At 45.0% G+C, this 17,415-nt stretch overlaps 1 protein-coding gene and 1 long non-coding RNA gene across 2 annotated transcripts in view; both read left to right on the top strand.

Moving 5' to 3' along the window:
• Positions 1–2,533, top strand: part of LOC135910957 (uncharacterized) — a 47,761-nt gene extending 45,228 nt beyond the window's left edge. Inside the window, exon 3 of the long non-coding RNA XR_011512115.1 lies at positions 2,397–2,533. This is a non-coding gene — a long non-coding RNA (uncharacterized lncRNA). The remainder of the gene's footprint in view (positions 1–2,396) is intronic.
• Positions 2,534–2,858: 325 nt separating this feature from the next.
• On the top strand, positions 2,859–7,583 carry LOC135910956 (ice-structuring glycoprotein-like). Its single transcript, XM_070533875.1, has 2 exons — positions 2,859–5,024; positions 7,446–7,583. Coding segments are annotated over exons 1-2 (1,941 nt in total). The 5' UTR covers positions 2,859–3,085; the 3' UTR covers positions 7,448–7,583.
• Positions 7,584–17,415: the final 9,832 nt, after the last annotated feature.

Raw genomic sequence — 17,415 nt, 5'->3', positions numbered from 1 at the left:
CCATGAGCATCCTTTCAGAACATGAGCTATACATTATGATGCAATGCACGCAGAAAGATTTGTTTACCTTAGTCCTTGCACTATCAGATTTTCCATCGATTGACAAAAGTACGTTTAATACAATTACTCTTCGTTGGCTTCACCATCAAGCTACGTTGTCGCGGTACCCGGATGCTGGGTGATGAGAAGTTCTCTTGACCTGTTGAGAAGTTCCCGTATGACCACGAAAGTGACACCATTTAAGTGATATTTAGCACGCAGTGCCTCTGTGGGTCGTAATGAGGTGAAGTTCCTCCGCGACATCAAAACAGCCTTCCTGTTTTCACTTTCTGGCGTCAATAGGCAGTCCTTAATTCGATATGTTACTGTCACAAAGAAATTGTGCTGCCTCAAATAGAAACAGTTTGTAACATTTAGTGAGCGTTCCGATTTTGCGTCCAAATATACATACACATCGCCGAAACTTTAATATTGCCTGTATGCATTTTCCGCCATTGAAGTCACAAAAGCAAAGGCGTTTTTTTTCAAAATGAGGCTCCTTATGTAGCACATGAGGCCTTATTCTGCTGTGCCGGAATTCACGACCGAACACAAGACCTTGTTTCAAGCCTGAAGCTTAATTCGATAGTGATATATATAAACATGCCAACATGCAAATATTGCCAAGCTATCGAGTCAGATTCAAAGTGGGGCTTATTTTCAACGAGCCACGCAGACGCACATTCAATGCCCCCTGTTAAAAAAAAACGGGCCTAAGCTGATCGCAACGTTCCTTCGTCCGAAAGTAGGATTATTTATGTCAGTATATTTCAATGCATGCCTAAACCTTTCTCGATACTTCTGAGTGCAAACGACAAATAGACACTTAATAAGCAATTCCGTTGAGATGAAGGCGGCTGCGCTGACCCAGCAACGAGTTTTAACGCTCGTAGCGTCCAAGTGCATGTGTTTCTGTGGACTAAGTTCTAAGGAATGATGACATTAATACTGTTAGCCAACGCACTTCATTACATTTATCTTACGGGCTGTAGTAAAACTCTACCACTGATTCAGGGTAAAAGTTATGTTCCAATGCCGGCAAAATGTTACAGTGTTCTTGTGCAGGCGGAAGAAAACAATCTCACCAGCCCACACATAGGAAAAGCACTCATCCTCAGGAGTATCATAAATCAGCGTTAACCTTGAAGAAAAGAGAGAAACGAGCTTAGGGCGTGAGCATTTTTCTTTCTCTGTCCACGTACCTGAGTTGCCTAATAAGTTCAACTTCTTCACCTCGCCTACTCGCATAGATCACAGTGCAACATTTGCAACCGGATACTAGTCCGTGAGGTATAAGGGGCCGTTAGATGCATTTGTCGGTTTCATGCACATGAGTGCTCGCGCAAATCATTTCTCTAAGGGAGCTCTCTCCTGTTGCAGGGCGTATATCTTTCACTCTTGCCAGAGGTATAAAATGGGAGCAGGAAAGCGACGCTGCTTCAGGAGCTACTGATTCTACTGACTCCTCTTCCAACAAATGAAATGGCAGGAGAAAAAAGATTTCAGAGTGAACCACGTGATGCATATTCATATTTATTTACCACTTCTCGCTAATGGAGGCAAAATTTTGAGTTTGGAACTGCAAAAGATACAGTCTAATGCGTTTTTGGCGATATTGAATGCGTTTTGTGTTCAGTTGGGCAGGTACCATTGAGTTCGAAGAGAAACCATTTGATACTCGATACGGGCGGATCAAAATAGGCAATACAACATTGCGTTTTTCAGAGTAGCTTTTTTGTATCTGTCCCTATACTGAGTTAATTCCCAACGTTGAAGAAGCCATTTTTGACACTGCTATCATTCCATTCTCCTTTAGTTTAAGTTAAAGGCACGGATTATGACATTTTTACCAGGTAAATTGAAATAATTGGCAACCTTGAAATATTAGCTCATATTTGTTATTGGTATACGCACAACTTCCCAAATCAACGAGAAGATATGGGGTTAAATTTTGATTGCTCAGGTCCAGGTTAATCAACCATATAATAGTCTGCGCTAGACAATTTTTATTCTCGTAGGCGTGTGAGTTTTCATCAGACGGCGTGTGAAGCAAGAAGGGAGAAATCAGAAACGCATTAAATGCTAACGTTTAATTTGATTGGCGCATACGTGAATGAAATTTCTGATCTGAATACTATGTACTAAAATATTTTCCCGCATAATATCACTCGCTGATGCCTAATCGCCCCCCCCCCAATAAAAAACAAACTTGATACTCGTAAGGAAACGTTCTGGCGCAATGTGGATTACATAACCGAATAAGATATCGTTGCACATTCGCAAATTTTATTGGCTGATCACACGCTGAAGTGTTGCTCTTTTACGCTTTCTTTACTGAAGTCTATTACTGTTCGCAGATCTACGCTTGTGTCCTCCTTGGTTTGGCCAGCAGTGCCGTCGCCGTTTATGCCCCCGTAAGCCATGGCGCAGGATATAGTGGCTACGCTCTGAACCATGGTATTGGTTTTGGCATCAGCCATGGCGTCGGTTACGCTCCAGGTGCTAGCTACGCCGTCACTGGTCCAGCTGTGAGTGGTACTGTTTCTGCTAGATACGAAGCAGCTCCAGCTCTGGCAACCGTTCACGCTGCACCAGCAGTCACCACGTACGCTGCTACTCCAGCGGTCACAACTTACGCTGCTGCGCCAGCAGTTGCTAAAGTAGCCACTACCTACCATGCTGCGCCAGCTGTAATTGCGTACGCAGCTGCCCCAGCTGTTTCCCGTCTTACAACGTACCACAGAGACCGATATTGGCTGCGGCTCCAGCTGTCTCCAATGTTGCCACCACTTATGCAGCCGCCCCGGCAATAACTGGCGTTTACCGGAGTGCTCCGGCTGTCACCAGGGTTTATCAACCCAGACCAGCTGTTGCCGCCACCCCCGCTATTACCACATATGCTGCTCCAACTGTCTCAAAGGTTTCCACCACCTATGCGAGCGCCCCAGCTGCATCTAGGGTTTCCCAAAGTGCTCCAGCAGTAACACGGATTTACCAGTCTTCCTCACCTCTGGCAGCCAATGCAGGAGATGCTAAAGTATCCACCATGTACGCTGCCACCCCAGCCATCACCCGTGTCTACCACTCTTCCCCAGTTGTAGCAGCTGCGCCAGCCATCACATCGTACACTGCCCCTGCCTTTCCCAAGGTTCCGACATCCTACGCAAGTGGCCCAGTAGCCACTAAAGTCTACCAGGGCGCCGTGAGGAAGCTCTATCAGCCGGCTTCTGCCATTGCCAGAGTTGCTAGTACCTACGGCGCCACACCATCCTTTACCCGTGTGTATCAGTCAACTCCATTTGTGGCCGCCGCACCTGCTGTAAGCACTTACAGGGCTCCAGCCATCACCAAGGTGGTACCGACATATGCATCTGCTCCAGCTATCACCAGGGTGTACCAGACATCGCCAGCTTTGACAAAATTTTATCACTCAGCTTCATTTGTTGCGACGGCCCCTGCTGTTAACAGAGTGGCCACCACCTACTCTACTGCTCCTGGATGGACCCGTGCTTACCAATCCACTCCAGTTGTGGCAACCGGACCAGCCGTCACTGCACACACTGCTCCGGCCACCGCCAAGGTAGCAGCCACGTACGCTGTGGCCCCAGCTGTCACGAGAGTTTACCAGAGTGCCCCAGGTGTAAGCCGGGTCTACCAGACTACTCCAATGCTTGCTGCAGCCCCCGCTGTAGCCAAGGTTGCCACCACCTATGCTTCTGCCCCTGCTATTACCAGAGTCTACCAGAATGCCCCAGCCCTGACACGAATATACCAATCTGCTCCTGTTGTAGCTGCTGCTCCACACTTTGCCAAGGTTTCTACCACATATACAGCTAGCCCAGCCATCACGCGTGTATTCCAGTCCAACCCAGTTCTGTCAGCATCACCAGCTGTAACAACATACACTGCCCCCGCCATATCCAAGGTGGCTGCCACCTATGCCTCTGTTCCAGCTATCACTAAAGTATACCAGACCTCGCCAGCTTTGACTAAACTATACCACTCGGGTCCGGTTGCTGCCACTGCCCCGGCTGTTCCCAACGCAGCCACCACGTATTCAACTGCCCCAGCAGTTACCCGTCTTTACCAGTCCACTCCAATTGTGGGAGCTGCACCAGCTGTCACCACATACAGTGCTTCAGCAGTCGCAAAAGCGGCCGCCGCTTATGCGTCTGCACCAGTTATTACTAGAGTCTACCAAGGTTCACCGGCTCTCAGCAGGTTATACCAGTCGGTTCCAATTGTGGCGTCCGCCCCTCCGGTGACTAACGTGTACCAATCTAATCCAGTGGCTTCCTCAACCCCTACTTTTGCCACATTTGGTGCGCCGGCTGTCTCTAAATTCTCCACTGCTACCTACCATACTGCACCAGCCACTGCCGCCGCTCCAGCTGTCGCTACGACCACCTACCACTCTACTCCAGCTGTATCAACTCTGGCTGCGGCCCCAGTTACCTCTGTTGTACCTGCACCGGCTGTCACTACAACCTATCACGTCACTCCAAGTGTAGCCACGGTCGCCGCTGCCCCATTTGGCCATGTGGCGGCTGCTCCTGCTATCACTGCAACCTACCAGGCTGCTCAACCTGTAGCCACTGTCGGTGCTGGCCAAGTTACCTCAGTGGCCAATGCTCCGGCTGTCACTACAACCACATACCACACTTCTCCACGTGTTGTCCCAGTAGCTGCTGCTCCAGGTCTTTCTACAACCACTTACCACGCTACACCTGCCGTAGTCGCTGCAGCTGGTGCACCAGCCTTCGACAGTTATGAGGGTTCCCCGGAGGTTTCCACCACCACTATTCACCACACCCCAGCTGTGGCCACTGTCCCCCCGAGCCCTGCCTACGGATATGGCGTTGGTACTCTTGGGTACGGTGTTGGTCACTATGACTTCGGCCATGGTCTTGGTACCTATGGTCTGAACTACGGCTACGGCCTTGGCACGCCTATTGACCACGCTGCTCTACTCCGCAAAAAGAAGTGTAAGTACCGTTGACTTCATAGTATGCTCAAAACCATCAAAAACCGCCTTTTACCGTCTTTTTATTCTGATGTGTTTGAAACTAAATCGGGTGCCTAAATTTTCAGTGCGAACTTCTGGGGCACACGCTAAGGCAGAAGAAAAGAAAGGACAGGGCTTTATTCGGGAGGCCATAGATAATATAAACCCGACATGTACTATGTCGTCAAGCGTGATCAAATGGCATAAAAAACACATAAGAACAAAAATGACTACTTATCGATGCTAGCTCGCTCAAAAATTTGCACGTGTTAGGTCGTATCTCGAAAAGATATTTCAGTGTCATCAAGCGCTATAGAAGACTGACTGACACACACTGCTTCCTTTTTCTTTATTTCGTGACCCTCTACAACTTCTTTTGTTCGATATTTCTGCCTATAAAGCACTGTGGTATTACCAAACTTGGGTGTACATTTAGCATGGGAGTTGGAGTCTTTTACGTTCATTGCGTATGAGGGATCGTATCAGGGGGCGGCAGAAAGTTTGGTGGGTGAATGAGATTAAGAAGTTCGCAGGGACAACATGGCCACAATTAGCACATGACGAGGGTGGTTGGAGAAGTATGGGAGAGGCCTTTGCCCTGCAGTGGGCGTAGGCAGGCTTATCATGACGCTCATGATGATGATGATGACATGCATTACAAGATGTGTGTGCGTGTGCAATTTCTTTTGTGTAATTGGCATGCTCTTTCAGCCTCGTGTCGTGTTTAGACATCGCCCAGTTTCGCCCACATATGTTGTTCCACACGAGAATAGCACAGAATACACCACTGATTAGAGCATCAAACGAAATTCTTTACGTGGTTCTCACTGCAACCAGACCTATTGTTTACATTTGTAGCGCGGCCGCTCTATCTTTCACTACGGCTGCGCACGGCTGAACAAGTGGTGGCGATCTTATTCTTCGCAGAGGAAACAACATTCGCGCCATAGTGTGACCCTAAGTTTTTCAACCTCTACCACAAGCAGTGGACATAGGGGATGACGGCCAGCTTTTCTTTCTCAGTTCCCTTAGCTTCATGAGTACCCTTTTTTTACTCCCTGCTTCTTTAATACACCAAGCAATTTTTTTCCTCCACGCAGATATCAATGCCTGTAGGAACACCGTTATCCATACCAATTCGCCCATTTTTCACTTTTGAACGAAATAGGGGTTCATATCTATTTACAGGACTCTTCAAATGGTCATTTTCGTTCATTCTTAGAAATCGTTATGTGCAGTATCTGCGTTGTAAACTTTAGAGTGCAATTACTGGCCAATATATGCACGTTCGTAAGCCCTTACTCAGTGGAAACAAATTTTTCTGTCCTCTAGTGACCAACACTACAAACCGGGGTCCGTTTGAGGCAGTATATTTCAACGTGGCCAAAGTATTTGACACTGCCTGCCACCAGATGCTGTTCTCAAAACGGAATACACACGGGTTATGTCCGCATTGTTTGATAGGTTTTCTAGGTACCTGTAGAAATGACCAGAAGCAGGTGAAGTTTTCTGCATTACTTTTTTCATTCTTGTTTTCTTTTTCTAGAGGGCCCAGCATTCGCCATCGTGGGCTAGAGCTGCTCTAAGCTTTTCTAAACAATTTCCAGATGTGTATAGAGCATTCTGAGCTAATTATGAACTGATATGGGAGGGTTTTCGTCTTGTGACTGCCTGAAGAACGGCTTCACTGTGACATGTTATTTCTACGCAAAATTGTGCGAGGTGACCTTGGCTCTGCCATACTGCTCTCGTCATTGCGCTTTTGCAAACAGTCTGGCACAGCTACTAAGTGTCTACGCATATTTTATCCGGACATACTTTTAGCGTGCCAGTGTCATGACGAGAAGAAACACGGGATTCTGGTTTACTTAACAGCGACCTTCTCTCTGACTTGACATAAAAAATCGCAAGAATGTTCGTGTTATGTGGCCATTAGATTATTTACGAAGAGCTTTGTGATCGCATTTTATGCTTCCCCACTGTAATATTACTCACTTGACAAATGTTTTTTTTCTTGCAATATTTTCTTCCCATTCTGGAAACATAGTAACGTAGTTGACATAATGAGTTGTCACAGCATCCAAAGGTTGTTGACAGTCGTTAGAAGTAAATAAATAAATAAATATTTATTCAAATCAATGTATCTATAAACGCAACATTCGCTAGCCTCGCTTAGGGACTTCAGCAATTACCTTATCTTTAATGGTGAATCCCCGGTACAAAATCTTAGATGATAAAATGAAAATGCATTTTGTAATTTATACTTTTCATTTTCTCAAAGAACAATAAATTTCCTGCAAGATTGAGGGGACCAACCCTTTCTGCATATCTGTTTAATTACTGCGGGATTGTACTTTATGAAAACTGACATACTGTTTATGATTATATGTATGTTTTTCAGGAATGCCCTGCTGATTCAAGAAATTAAGAAACAAGACCACTTTTCTCAAGGCGATGACGGGACACAAAGTTTCATGCGCTCATCATAAATATTTTTGGCTGAAATTTTTTGTACATAATAAAATACTTGCTTATTGTACCCAACCGGTGTTATTCATGTCACAGAACTATTTATTACCTGGAATCGAAAGAATGTCTGCAAGGTAAGGTTACTCATCTAACAATAAACAATCCAAGGCTATCAATCAATCAATGAAGCTTTATTTGAATATTTAATGAATATTTTCGAGAATATATTTCACAAACAAGCTTAACGATTTCAAAAGGGACCGTTAAAAATTTCCGCTACACATTCAGAAAAAAAGCAGTTCACGCTTCGGCAAAGACAGTGTATCTCCTTCGTGCTATTTCAGTAATAGAAAAGCCAATATTACATTTTATATACATACTGTAACCTAGCTCAAAAAGAAGAAGAAGCGAGAAAGCTGCGTGCGAAGACAAAGTGGGGTTGAGCTGAAATAAACCGTGATGGCCGCCTTGGCGGTCTAGTTACCTGTTCTGTTACAAATTTGGCACAGTCACATATGGAACCATGTGATACTCGCCTTAGCCGCGCCAATTTTCCATAGGCAATGTGCACCTACATTACAGTTTCCCGTGATAAGCCGGTGAACGTTACACAGTGCGCCAACGGTGAAGAGCGGTCCTGTTCGGGTGACCACTTGTCAGCTTGAACTCTTAGTACTGCAACTTGACTCCCTGAAGTCGAATGCTGACGAGGGCGTTCAAGATTACCATGAGTGATCCCCAGCACGATGCAGTCGTCGTGCGTTCTTGCGAGCTTCGTGGTTCCAACACAGCAAATCCCGTCTGCACGAAAACTGAATTAACCTCTCGTAACTACGCTTTAGAGGGCCACAGTGCAAGGGCGCTGATGCACGATATAATGAAGTTGCAAGAAACGAATAGCCAGCATCAGCAGCAGCTATTTCATTTTTTTTTATTGCAAGTAAGCTTTCGGCAAATGAGGAAGACACTCATGCAGCTTGTAAGAACGGAGGTCTACGACTGGTCGTACACAGGAAGCGCCCATTAATGGCTGTATTTTTATGAATACGCCTGTGACAGGAATTCCTGGCAAGAAGATAACGACAAAGTTATGAACATAGCTCTGTACTTGGGAGGTAGCGCAAGGATTTGGCACGAGCTTCTAGCTTCTGAAAAAGCTAAACTCCCATGTAACGAGTGGAAACGAGTTTTCATTCGGTGAGAACAAGCTGCAACGCTGGGATAAAGCTATGTCTTACACGTACAACTCCGGGCCGGTTCTTGACTATTTCTTTGAGAAATGGACACTGCTGCATTTAGCTGACTCTGCTCTCTCCCAGGTTTCATTGGTCGCACTCATTATGCTGCGAGTTCCGTAAGACATGCAGTATTGTGTTCAGGTTCGACAATGAAACAACGCAGAATAGTTACTACAGAATATAAAATAGCTGTATTACAATGTTGAGCAACATGTGAGCAGTTTTAATACTGTGAAATCCCAAGGAGAACAGGCCCCACCGAATACACCAGTAGTATATGATGTACTGGCCCCACCGAATAATGAAATCGCATACCAAGAGGAAAGCAGCAAGACAGCTACACACACCTCTGATACAATTCACCGCGAACATAACAAAATATTTCTTACATAGCACACTGACTTGGTATATGTTCAGGAGCATGTAAATGGAAAATAAGTCAGCGCGTTGGCTGGCATTGGGGCTTCGATCACTGTTGGTAACAAGAAACACATTCCGGATTTCAACCCAGTAAAATATTTTCCAGTCAGTGTGTATGGATACAATGGGAAAAAGTAAGTGCGCAATGAGTGGGCGGAGGTAATCGTCACATGTTAGAGCAAGAGTATCAAAACCGGAGCGTTGGTCCTCGAAGGAGTAATATCATCTGATTTTGTGACGCCCAGTAATGCTTTGAGCTCCATCTAAATCTTTATTGGGATGGCCAAGTTACTACTCAAGATGATCGTCAGTTATTATCTTTCTCCATATTTAGTGAAATCCTTCGGCAGCCCGCTACAGAGGAGGGCGTCACCGGGATGTACCCGGAACTCCTCTGCGAAGGAGGTTATCCTAAGGGTAGATATAAGTTTAAAGTACCGTTCGAGCTTCCACAAAGAACAGTTGTGAAACGCAATCCTTAGTACATGTCACCAGCTAATAAGATATAACTCAAGGAAGAACTGCAGAAGATACTCGACAGTGATGTTATCCGACCATCCACGTCTACCTTTCCGACCTATCACTATAGCACCGAAAGAAGACGGAACGTATAGACTTTGCACCGATTACACTCAAATTAACAAAAAAACTGACCTATTCCCTTTCCTGATGCCACACATCGACGAAATTATCAATGAAACGAGGGGTTGCAGCGTCTTCTCTCAATTAGATCTTTGCAAGGGCTTTTGGCAAGTGCCTTGAGTAGAGGAGACAAAAACGTTTTCAGCATTTGTGACTCTTTTCGACATATATGAATGTCATAGACTGCTTTTTGGTTGGAAGGATTCGCCAGCTTGGTTTCAAAAAATGATGAATAATGGTTTGAAGCCACCTATTGGACACTTTTGCAACGTCAACATTGATGACATTAAAACGTACTCGAGGTCAGAAAAAGAGCACTCTGAGCACTTGGCCCCTTTTCAGCAATCGCTTAGTGATGCAGATCTGAAGATAAACGAAAGAATAAGAGAATTATTTAAGCCTCGGGTAGTTTTTCTTGGAAGGGTGTTTGATTGCGTCACCAAGAGCACTAAACAAGAGTCGGTGCAATGAATCTCCAAGCTTGCGAAGCCAGATGGTCTGCATTCACTCAGAGTTTTTCCCGGACTTGCTAGCCACTTCAGATTATTTATCAAAGATTTTACTAAAACAGCAAAATGGTTGACTGAATTGACCAAAAATGGTGTCCCTTTTTTCTGGACTAAGGAATATGTGGCAGCCTACCAGGAACTCGTACATCGTATATCGTCTGACCCAGTGCTTACGTTACGTGTGTCAGCCTGCACTTTGAGATGAATACTGACGCATCAAACTACGGTCCTGGGGCAGTCTTATACCAAAGAGACAAACGATCCTTCCCGATTCAGCAGCTACGAGTGATAGATTACAATTCCTACACCTTCAGCGCCCGTCCAGTTAATTATACTACGACCGAGAAAGAGGCTCTGGCTGTTTTAACGACAGTGCGCTATTTTCGGTCATATATCGATGGCAGAAAGTTTAAATGATATACAGATCATCAAGCCTTGACTTACCTGCTGAACTTGTCGGAACCAAGAGGGAACCTTGCTCGTTGCATAAATCAACTACAACAATATGACTTCGAAATCTTCCATCGTTCAGGCAGCCATCTGACAGACGCCGATGCACGTTCTAGGTTGGCAATTGAGCTCCCACATGAGATTGTTAATATGACCAAGCTGTGGGAAGGATGTGACAACCTTTATATTGAAATGGAAAAATTCATGGTTCCCGAAACTCTTGCTGCAAAAACATTCCACCTGTACCACGACCCTCCGGAATCCGGCAGCCACGGTGGTTTCTGGCGCACGTAAAACAAGGTTTTTGGAAGGGTTAGATGGAAACATATGAAAAGAGATATTGAAAACTATGTAAGGTCATGCCATTTGCACCAGATAAACAAAGCCAGTACCCGCCGTAACCAGACGAGCTTGTGTTGCCTGAACACTAGGACAAACCTTTTGAAGTCTTGCATGTAGACTTCGCCAAGGTGAAAAAGAAAAGTCGAGGTGTACTCAAAACTCAGTCATTTCTGGTCACAATAGATCAATGTAATAAAATGGTGGCTGCACGGCCCGGCAAGGAAGACTGCAAACAGTGTCATAGCCCTCTTTGGCAGAGGCATAGTCTCCGATTTGAAGGTTGTGATATCGGACAATGGGCGTGCATTTCTTAACAGGAAGATTCAAGAGTGGGCAGAGAACCATGGCATCAAACTGCGGCGTTGTGCGCCCTATCACCCGCAGGGAAATTGAATGGTGCAGAAGGTGATACACGATTTGAAACAATTCATGTCGATGTACCCAAATTTGAACGGCGGCTGGAACTAGTTCCTAGGAGCGGCTGTGGCTCAATATAACAGGACTCATACAAGCAGTCCTGGGTGTAGTCCGTATTTTGCTGCATTTGGTGAGGTTCCAAAGCTAAGCGCAGACAAAGAGCTTGCAATTGCAGACATGATAATGCTAACTCAGCGTCGCAAAACATCTAGAAGCGATGCAGATATAGAAAGGTCATGAAGTTTCACTCCGACAAGCAGCACCAAGGCCATACATCAGATGTTTGACTACAAGATCTTGAACTCGTTGGAAAAAGACTACCGGCGAGTGAAGCAAAAATTCTTGCATATCTTGAAGTAGTGAAGTTATCAGTGCAACAAGAAGTAGTTTAATGACTGGAAAATGTAGAGAAGTTGGCCGCAAAATGGAGCATCTGGCCTGCTACTCTACGTAAGGCAAGGGGAAGAAGGGGAAAAAAAGGGTCACAATGGGGGATGATAATGGGAGAAACTAGGTGAAGGACACATTGCGTAACTGGTATCACAAGCGTGAGTCCAGGCCCATGTCGCCTAAGAAACGTAAAAGAGCACGCATTGTCTCTATCGTATGCCAACTCTGTGGCCATGCGCCTAGGAAGAGATCCTCCGATGATGGTATATTGCGTAAATGTCTCAACGTATCTGCCATTTTCAATCTTTCACGCGCATACTCAGGGCACACCACGAGCACATGGTTTATAGTCTCTGCAGTGCCACACACTGAACAGTCCAAGGAGTCTGTCCGCCCAATGATGTGCAAGTATTTGCGCGTGAAGGCGACGCCTAATCGCAGTCTGTGTAGCAGGCATGTATTAGGGCGTGGAATTCCACGCAGAACAGGAAATTGCATATCGGGATCCAGCCTTTAAGGCGGACGTTACGAGCGTCTGGCTGGGCCCAGTATGTTCTCGTCGCACTCCTCATTGATTCGGACGGGAGGCATGTGATCTCCGGTCTGTAGAATGGCACTACAGTTCGCACGCCATTGCTGAGGGTGCGCCTTGCTGCAGCATCGGCCATTTCATTACCATTGAGCCCACAGTGCCCCGGGATCCATTGGAACATTATGCGGTGGTGTTTTTCTTGAGCGCATAAATGTAGCTCGGTGATCTGCAGTCTCAGAACCTGATATGTGGTGTGGCGCAGGAAGCATCCAAAAATTTGCACTGCGGGTTCTGAGTCCTTGAAAATACACCACTTTGGAAGTCTTTCCCCGCAAATGTGGCGAATCAATTCCCGAATAGCCACAAGCTCTGCAGTGGTTGATGTAGAATTATGATCTAGTATGAAACCTCGAGTCTTCTGTTAGGCTGGTATCACCACAGCTGTTGTCGATGCCTTTGGTGACGCGGAACCGTCTGTGTAGACATGAACATATGTCTTGTATTCTGCCCAGATGTATGCCAGAGCAAGTTCTTGTAGTCCGCTAACGGGACCCAATGATTTCTTTAGTATGCCGGGGACATGCTCGCATACGGAAGGTTGAACCATCACCCATGGGAGTTTGATGGGGTGATATGGATGGGCATAGCCCGATGTTATGTGGGGTAGATCGCAGCGGATTGCACTTGTGAAACGGCTGTCCGGTCATCGGTGCAACAAAGTTTACTAAAGACTGTGGACTACATAAATAATGGACAGCTGGAGTTTGCGCTCATAAGCAACGTTCTCCTTTATTGCCCCACGAGGAGTGACGCAGAAAAGGGGGGAAGTGTGATCTGGCTGAAGAAGAAGAAGGGAGAAAGGTGCTTCTGAAGACGAAGAAGTTAGGGGCTCAAGTGAGCTGAAATAAACAGTGATGGCCAGCTCGTCGGTCCAGTTACCTGTTTTGTTGCAACATATACTTCAGGTTTCTGTTCTGTTAAAGCATTACAAAGCGAGATGTGAAAGTCTATTATATTAAGCATATTCATCAGCCTACAAATTAATTTACAGGCTAACTTCACATCTTAGGATACTTTCTAACCACATCAGTTTTTTTTATTAACATTAGCATACTCTTATTCGCTTCTCCTTATGCCTATATGTTTCTATTTCATTGGTTACAAAGCTCAGTTTGCCTTCTCTGATTTCCTGTTTTCTTATTTTAACAGGAGAACTCAAACTGAGCACAGCCGCGCGATAAATACACGAAGTGAGAGAGAGAACCCTGGCAGTATTTTGACTCCTGGAGCGATCCCAAGGCATTTTACAATAGAGCTGTTGTTGCCACGCTGCAAGCTCCCCTCCATCTATAAATATTCATGAACGCTGCGCTATTTCCCAGGAACGGCTCTAAACTTCTGCAAACAAGTTCTAACTTAACCATTCTGCAATCAAGTTCCGCCAAGCTAACATTTTCATTCCTAAAAGCTTCAGCGTGCTGCACGAAGTAGTTCCGCAGTGTTTTAGGCAAACACATGTCACTTCGGTCATTGTTCGTACTAGGGTGCTGATGACAAAGGCTCTGCCACCTAGAAGAAACTCTGTGAATGCTGACGTGCTATTCCGCTGAGAATGCTGTTCCCTTTCCTCTGACTACACAGATGAACATGTTTTGTCAACAGCACGCGACACCTGTTTCTCTTGTACTGGCAAGTTTAAAAGGGTATGCTCTTGCGATGGCTTCTCAAAAGTAAAAGTACTTTATTATGCTTCTCTTTAAATTCCAAAGCTCATTTGTGTGACTATGTCTACTCTATCACCTTTCGTGGTTACCGCTGCATAATATTTATTTCTGCTTCGTTCTTGAAACATCAGCCAAATTGGCTGCATATTCCATACAATTTGCAGCATCCAACACCTTTTTGTTACATGCAACGCAGAGCACTGTTTGGAATACTTCACTTTTGGCGCTTGTGCTACCGTTTTCGAGCAGTAATAGCCGGATTAACAGCTTCGTTCTTAAACACCAGGGAGCTACGCTATTTCTAAGACAGACTGATCATGGTAGCATGTGATGGCAATGGTTCTCTGACGGTTTCCTATACTGCAGAGTCTCAACAGCCAACGTGGGAAGGATGGGAGGCAGGCCTGTCCAGCTCAACCATCGAGGACCAGCGAGCCCTCGTGGAAACAGCTAGGGCGGCGGTATTAGCCAACGGAATTCGGGAATAGGAATCCGACCACTCTTCTCCAAACTCCCCTCCCCTTTTCCTTTAAATAAGATGTTTTCAACATCGTCACCTAAGGTCTGCTGGGAATTTTACAATTTTGCGGCGCTCTAAAAAGCACTCCTGTCGACAGAGCGAGTTCCATGTCACCGAAGACATTCTCGAGGTGACATCATTCTACATGTACGTACGGTCACGGAATCCTTGAACAAAATGACGAACTGGGCGAGTTCGTGTTTATTCTTTGTCAGCAAAGCGCGAAGAGACAATGCTAACAAAAGAACAGAGACAAGCACTTACTAGCAATCGAAATGGCTTAATTTGAGAGTGATATACAGATTAAATGAGAAAAATGGAAACCCAGGGCCTGGATTTTCATTAGACATTAAAGAAGCCAACAGACGAAGGCGTGACGCCTGCAGCAAAAGGGATGTTCCACAACTGGTACCAAGGCCATGAGTGTTGGCGCTGGCTGTTGGGGCTTGATGTGGTGTTAAGGCATGGAATTAACCAAGCCCATAAACGAGTACGTCGAGTACTAGGAATGTAAAAAATAGGGTTATTTAAACAGGGGCATGTTAAAGGTCCGAGTTCACATTAAGACATATCGGCCTCTCTGCCCGAGATGCCCCCGCTTTTATACCGTCGTCGTCCCTTGGCGAATCATCTAGAGCATCTGAAGGCTGTACCGCGGCCAGTCACAATCGCGGAATCGGTCGCAACACCCCGCACAAGACATCGCATCGTTTCGAAGCAATCTACCTCCAATGTTATGGAATAAGGTACAGGATAGCAACCTAGGAATCCAAGGTTGTAGCCGTTCCCACGATAGCATTCGACATTGACCCTCTTCCGTTAATACTTCAGGCTGTCAGATCCTTGTAAGGGCCTTTTGTGGACCCACCCACATTCGCTGTCAATGCTGCGTTGGCTGCTGGATAGGCACTGTTCGATAGGGGATTACCTCGTCGCAAACGTCGAATAATGCAGTTGACCGTGCTGAAACATAACCAGGCTAACACTACCAGGGCTAGTTCTACCAGATAAACATGAAAGCCCCCCAAAAGAGGATGCAATAACAGCGCCGAGGTAGCTCAGTTGGTAGCAGCGTCGCACGTGTACTGCGATGACGTGGGTTCGTATCCCACAAGAGGTCAGTAGTTTTTTCATTCACTTTTATCTCTAGTTATCATTTCTGTTATTCTATGAAGAACTGCAGATAATTTGCCCTATGCTGACCTTGGTTTCATTGTTTGTTGGCTGCTTATAACATGACACACACACACACCCACACACACACCTATATTATATATATTGACATGTGTACTTATCTTTATCGGGCGACCACGTTTCGCCGCTTAACAAATGTAATCGCACAGCGAGGGACGCGCCTGCATGTATCCGACGTTTCTGGAAAGTTATCGATGCTTTTACCCGGCTGTCTGTTGTCGCCGATCCTTGTGTTATCTGATTTCATCGCGTAACGCCAATGGTGTAGACCTTTGTGGAAGGCACGCGGGTCCGAACGATTAGTCTGGAACATTCGACGACTGCTCCATAAAAGCCGACGCGCTTGACCCACTGAGAAGATTTTCGTCAATCGCCGAGCGTGTTCGCCGCTATCGTTGTGCTATAAGTGTAGCCTGTTTTATGGGCACAGGTTCGCCCAATAAAAGTTAGATTTCTCGTTCACAGTATTGCTACTGTGTTATTCAACGTCACCACACGTGACAATATATACCGTGACAATGTAAGCTTCTTGTTCATAGACCTCTCGCATTCAAGATCATTTGGTCTTATACCACATTACTGTATGTTAGCGCATTTCATAGAATGTATTTTTTGTAGATGTATTCACATATGTATTCTAATTATTGTAGAATCTGTGCGTATACTCTTCCCCCTTACACAATGCCTCTAGGGGCCTGTAGGGTGTTTTAAATAAATTAATTAATTAATATACACAGTCATGTATATATATATATATATATATATATATATATATATATATATATATATATATATATATATATATATATATATATATATATATATGTATATTATACTGCAGAGCTAGATCAGGACCAAGTAAGGTGGTAAACCACAACAATAGTACACTGCATTAATCCATTGAAACAGACAAGAACGAGTTAATCCAGTCTGTTATAGGTCGAGGAAAAAAAGAATACTTGAATACGTCCGTCCGTGCAAAATAAGTTAGTGAATTCGGATGATGGCGTCGACTAGGCCTAGACGTTGTACTAGACAGATACGATGCAGGAATAATTGATCTCTTCATTAAAAAGCATGGAAAGAAATCGAATTCTTAAGTGTTGCTCTTGCTGCTCAAGGACTTCGATGCCATTATCACGCATTACTTGTGAGGGGGAATCATATCGAGAGAATTTTGAATATAGGAATCGCACGGCTGTTTTTTGTACACTTTCACGACATTTAATTAGTTTAGTAAATGGGTCCCAAACAACACATGCATATTCAAGTTTCAGTCAAGTAATGAATAATAAGCAAGCAGTTTTACGTTAGGTGGAGAATTTCTAGATATATGTCGCAAAAATATAACTTACGCAAGGCTGAAGAACCGATATTATCAATGTGTAAATTCCATGATAAATTGTTATTAATTGTGACACCCAAATACTTATATTTTGTTTCTTCCTGCAAAGGCAATGAACCTAACATGTAGCTGAAGGTTAGTGCAGCTTTCTGACGACTGAAGGGAAGAAGGACCGTCTT

This window comes from Dermacentor albipictus, chromosome 2 (genome assembly GCF_038994185.2).
Source record: "Dermacentor albipictus isolate Rhodes 1998 colony chromosome 2, USDA_Dalb.pri_finalv2, whole genome shotgun sequence".
NCBI lineage: Eukaryota > Metazoa > Arthropoda > Arachnida > Ixodida > Ixodidae > Dermacentor > Dermacentor albipictus.
The sequence above is the reverse complement of the archived record's forward strand: the minus strand, read 5'-3'. Positions and strand labels throughout refer to the sequence as shown.

Bases quoted from the DNA above. Each gene is read 5' to 3' on its own strand.
- LOC135910956 (XM_070533875.1), top strand. From the start codon at position 3,086: ATGTACGCTGCCACCCCAGCCATCACCCGTGTCTACCACTCTTCCCCA.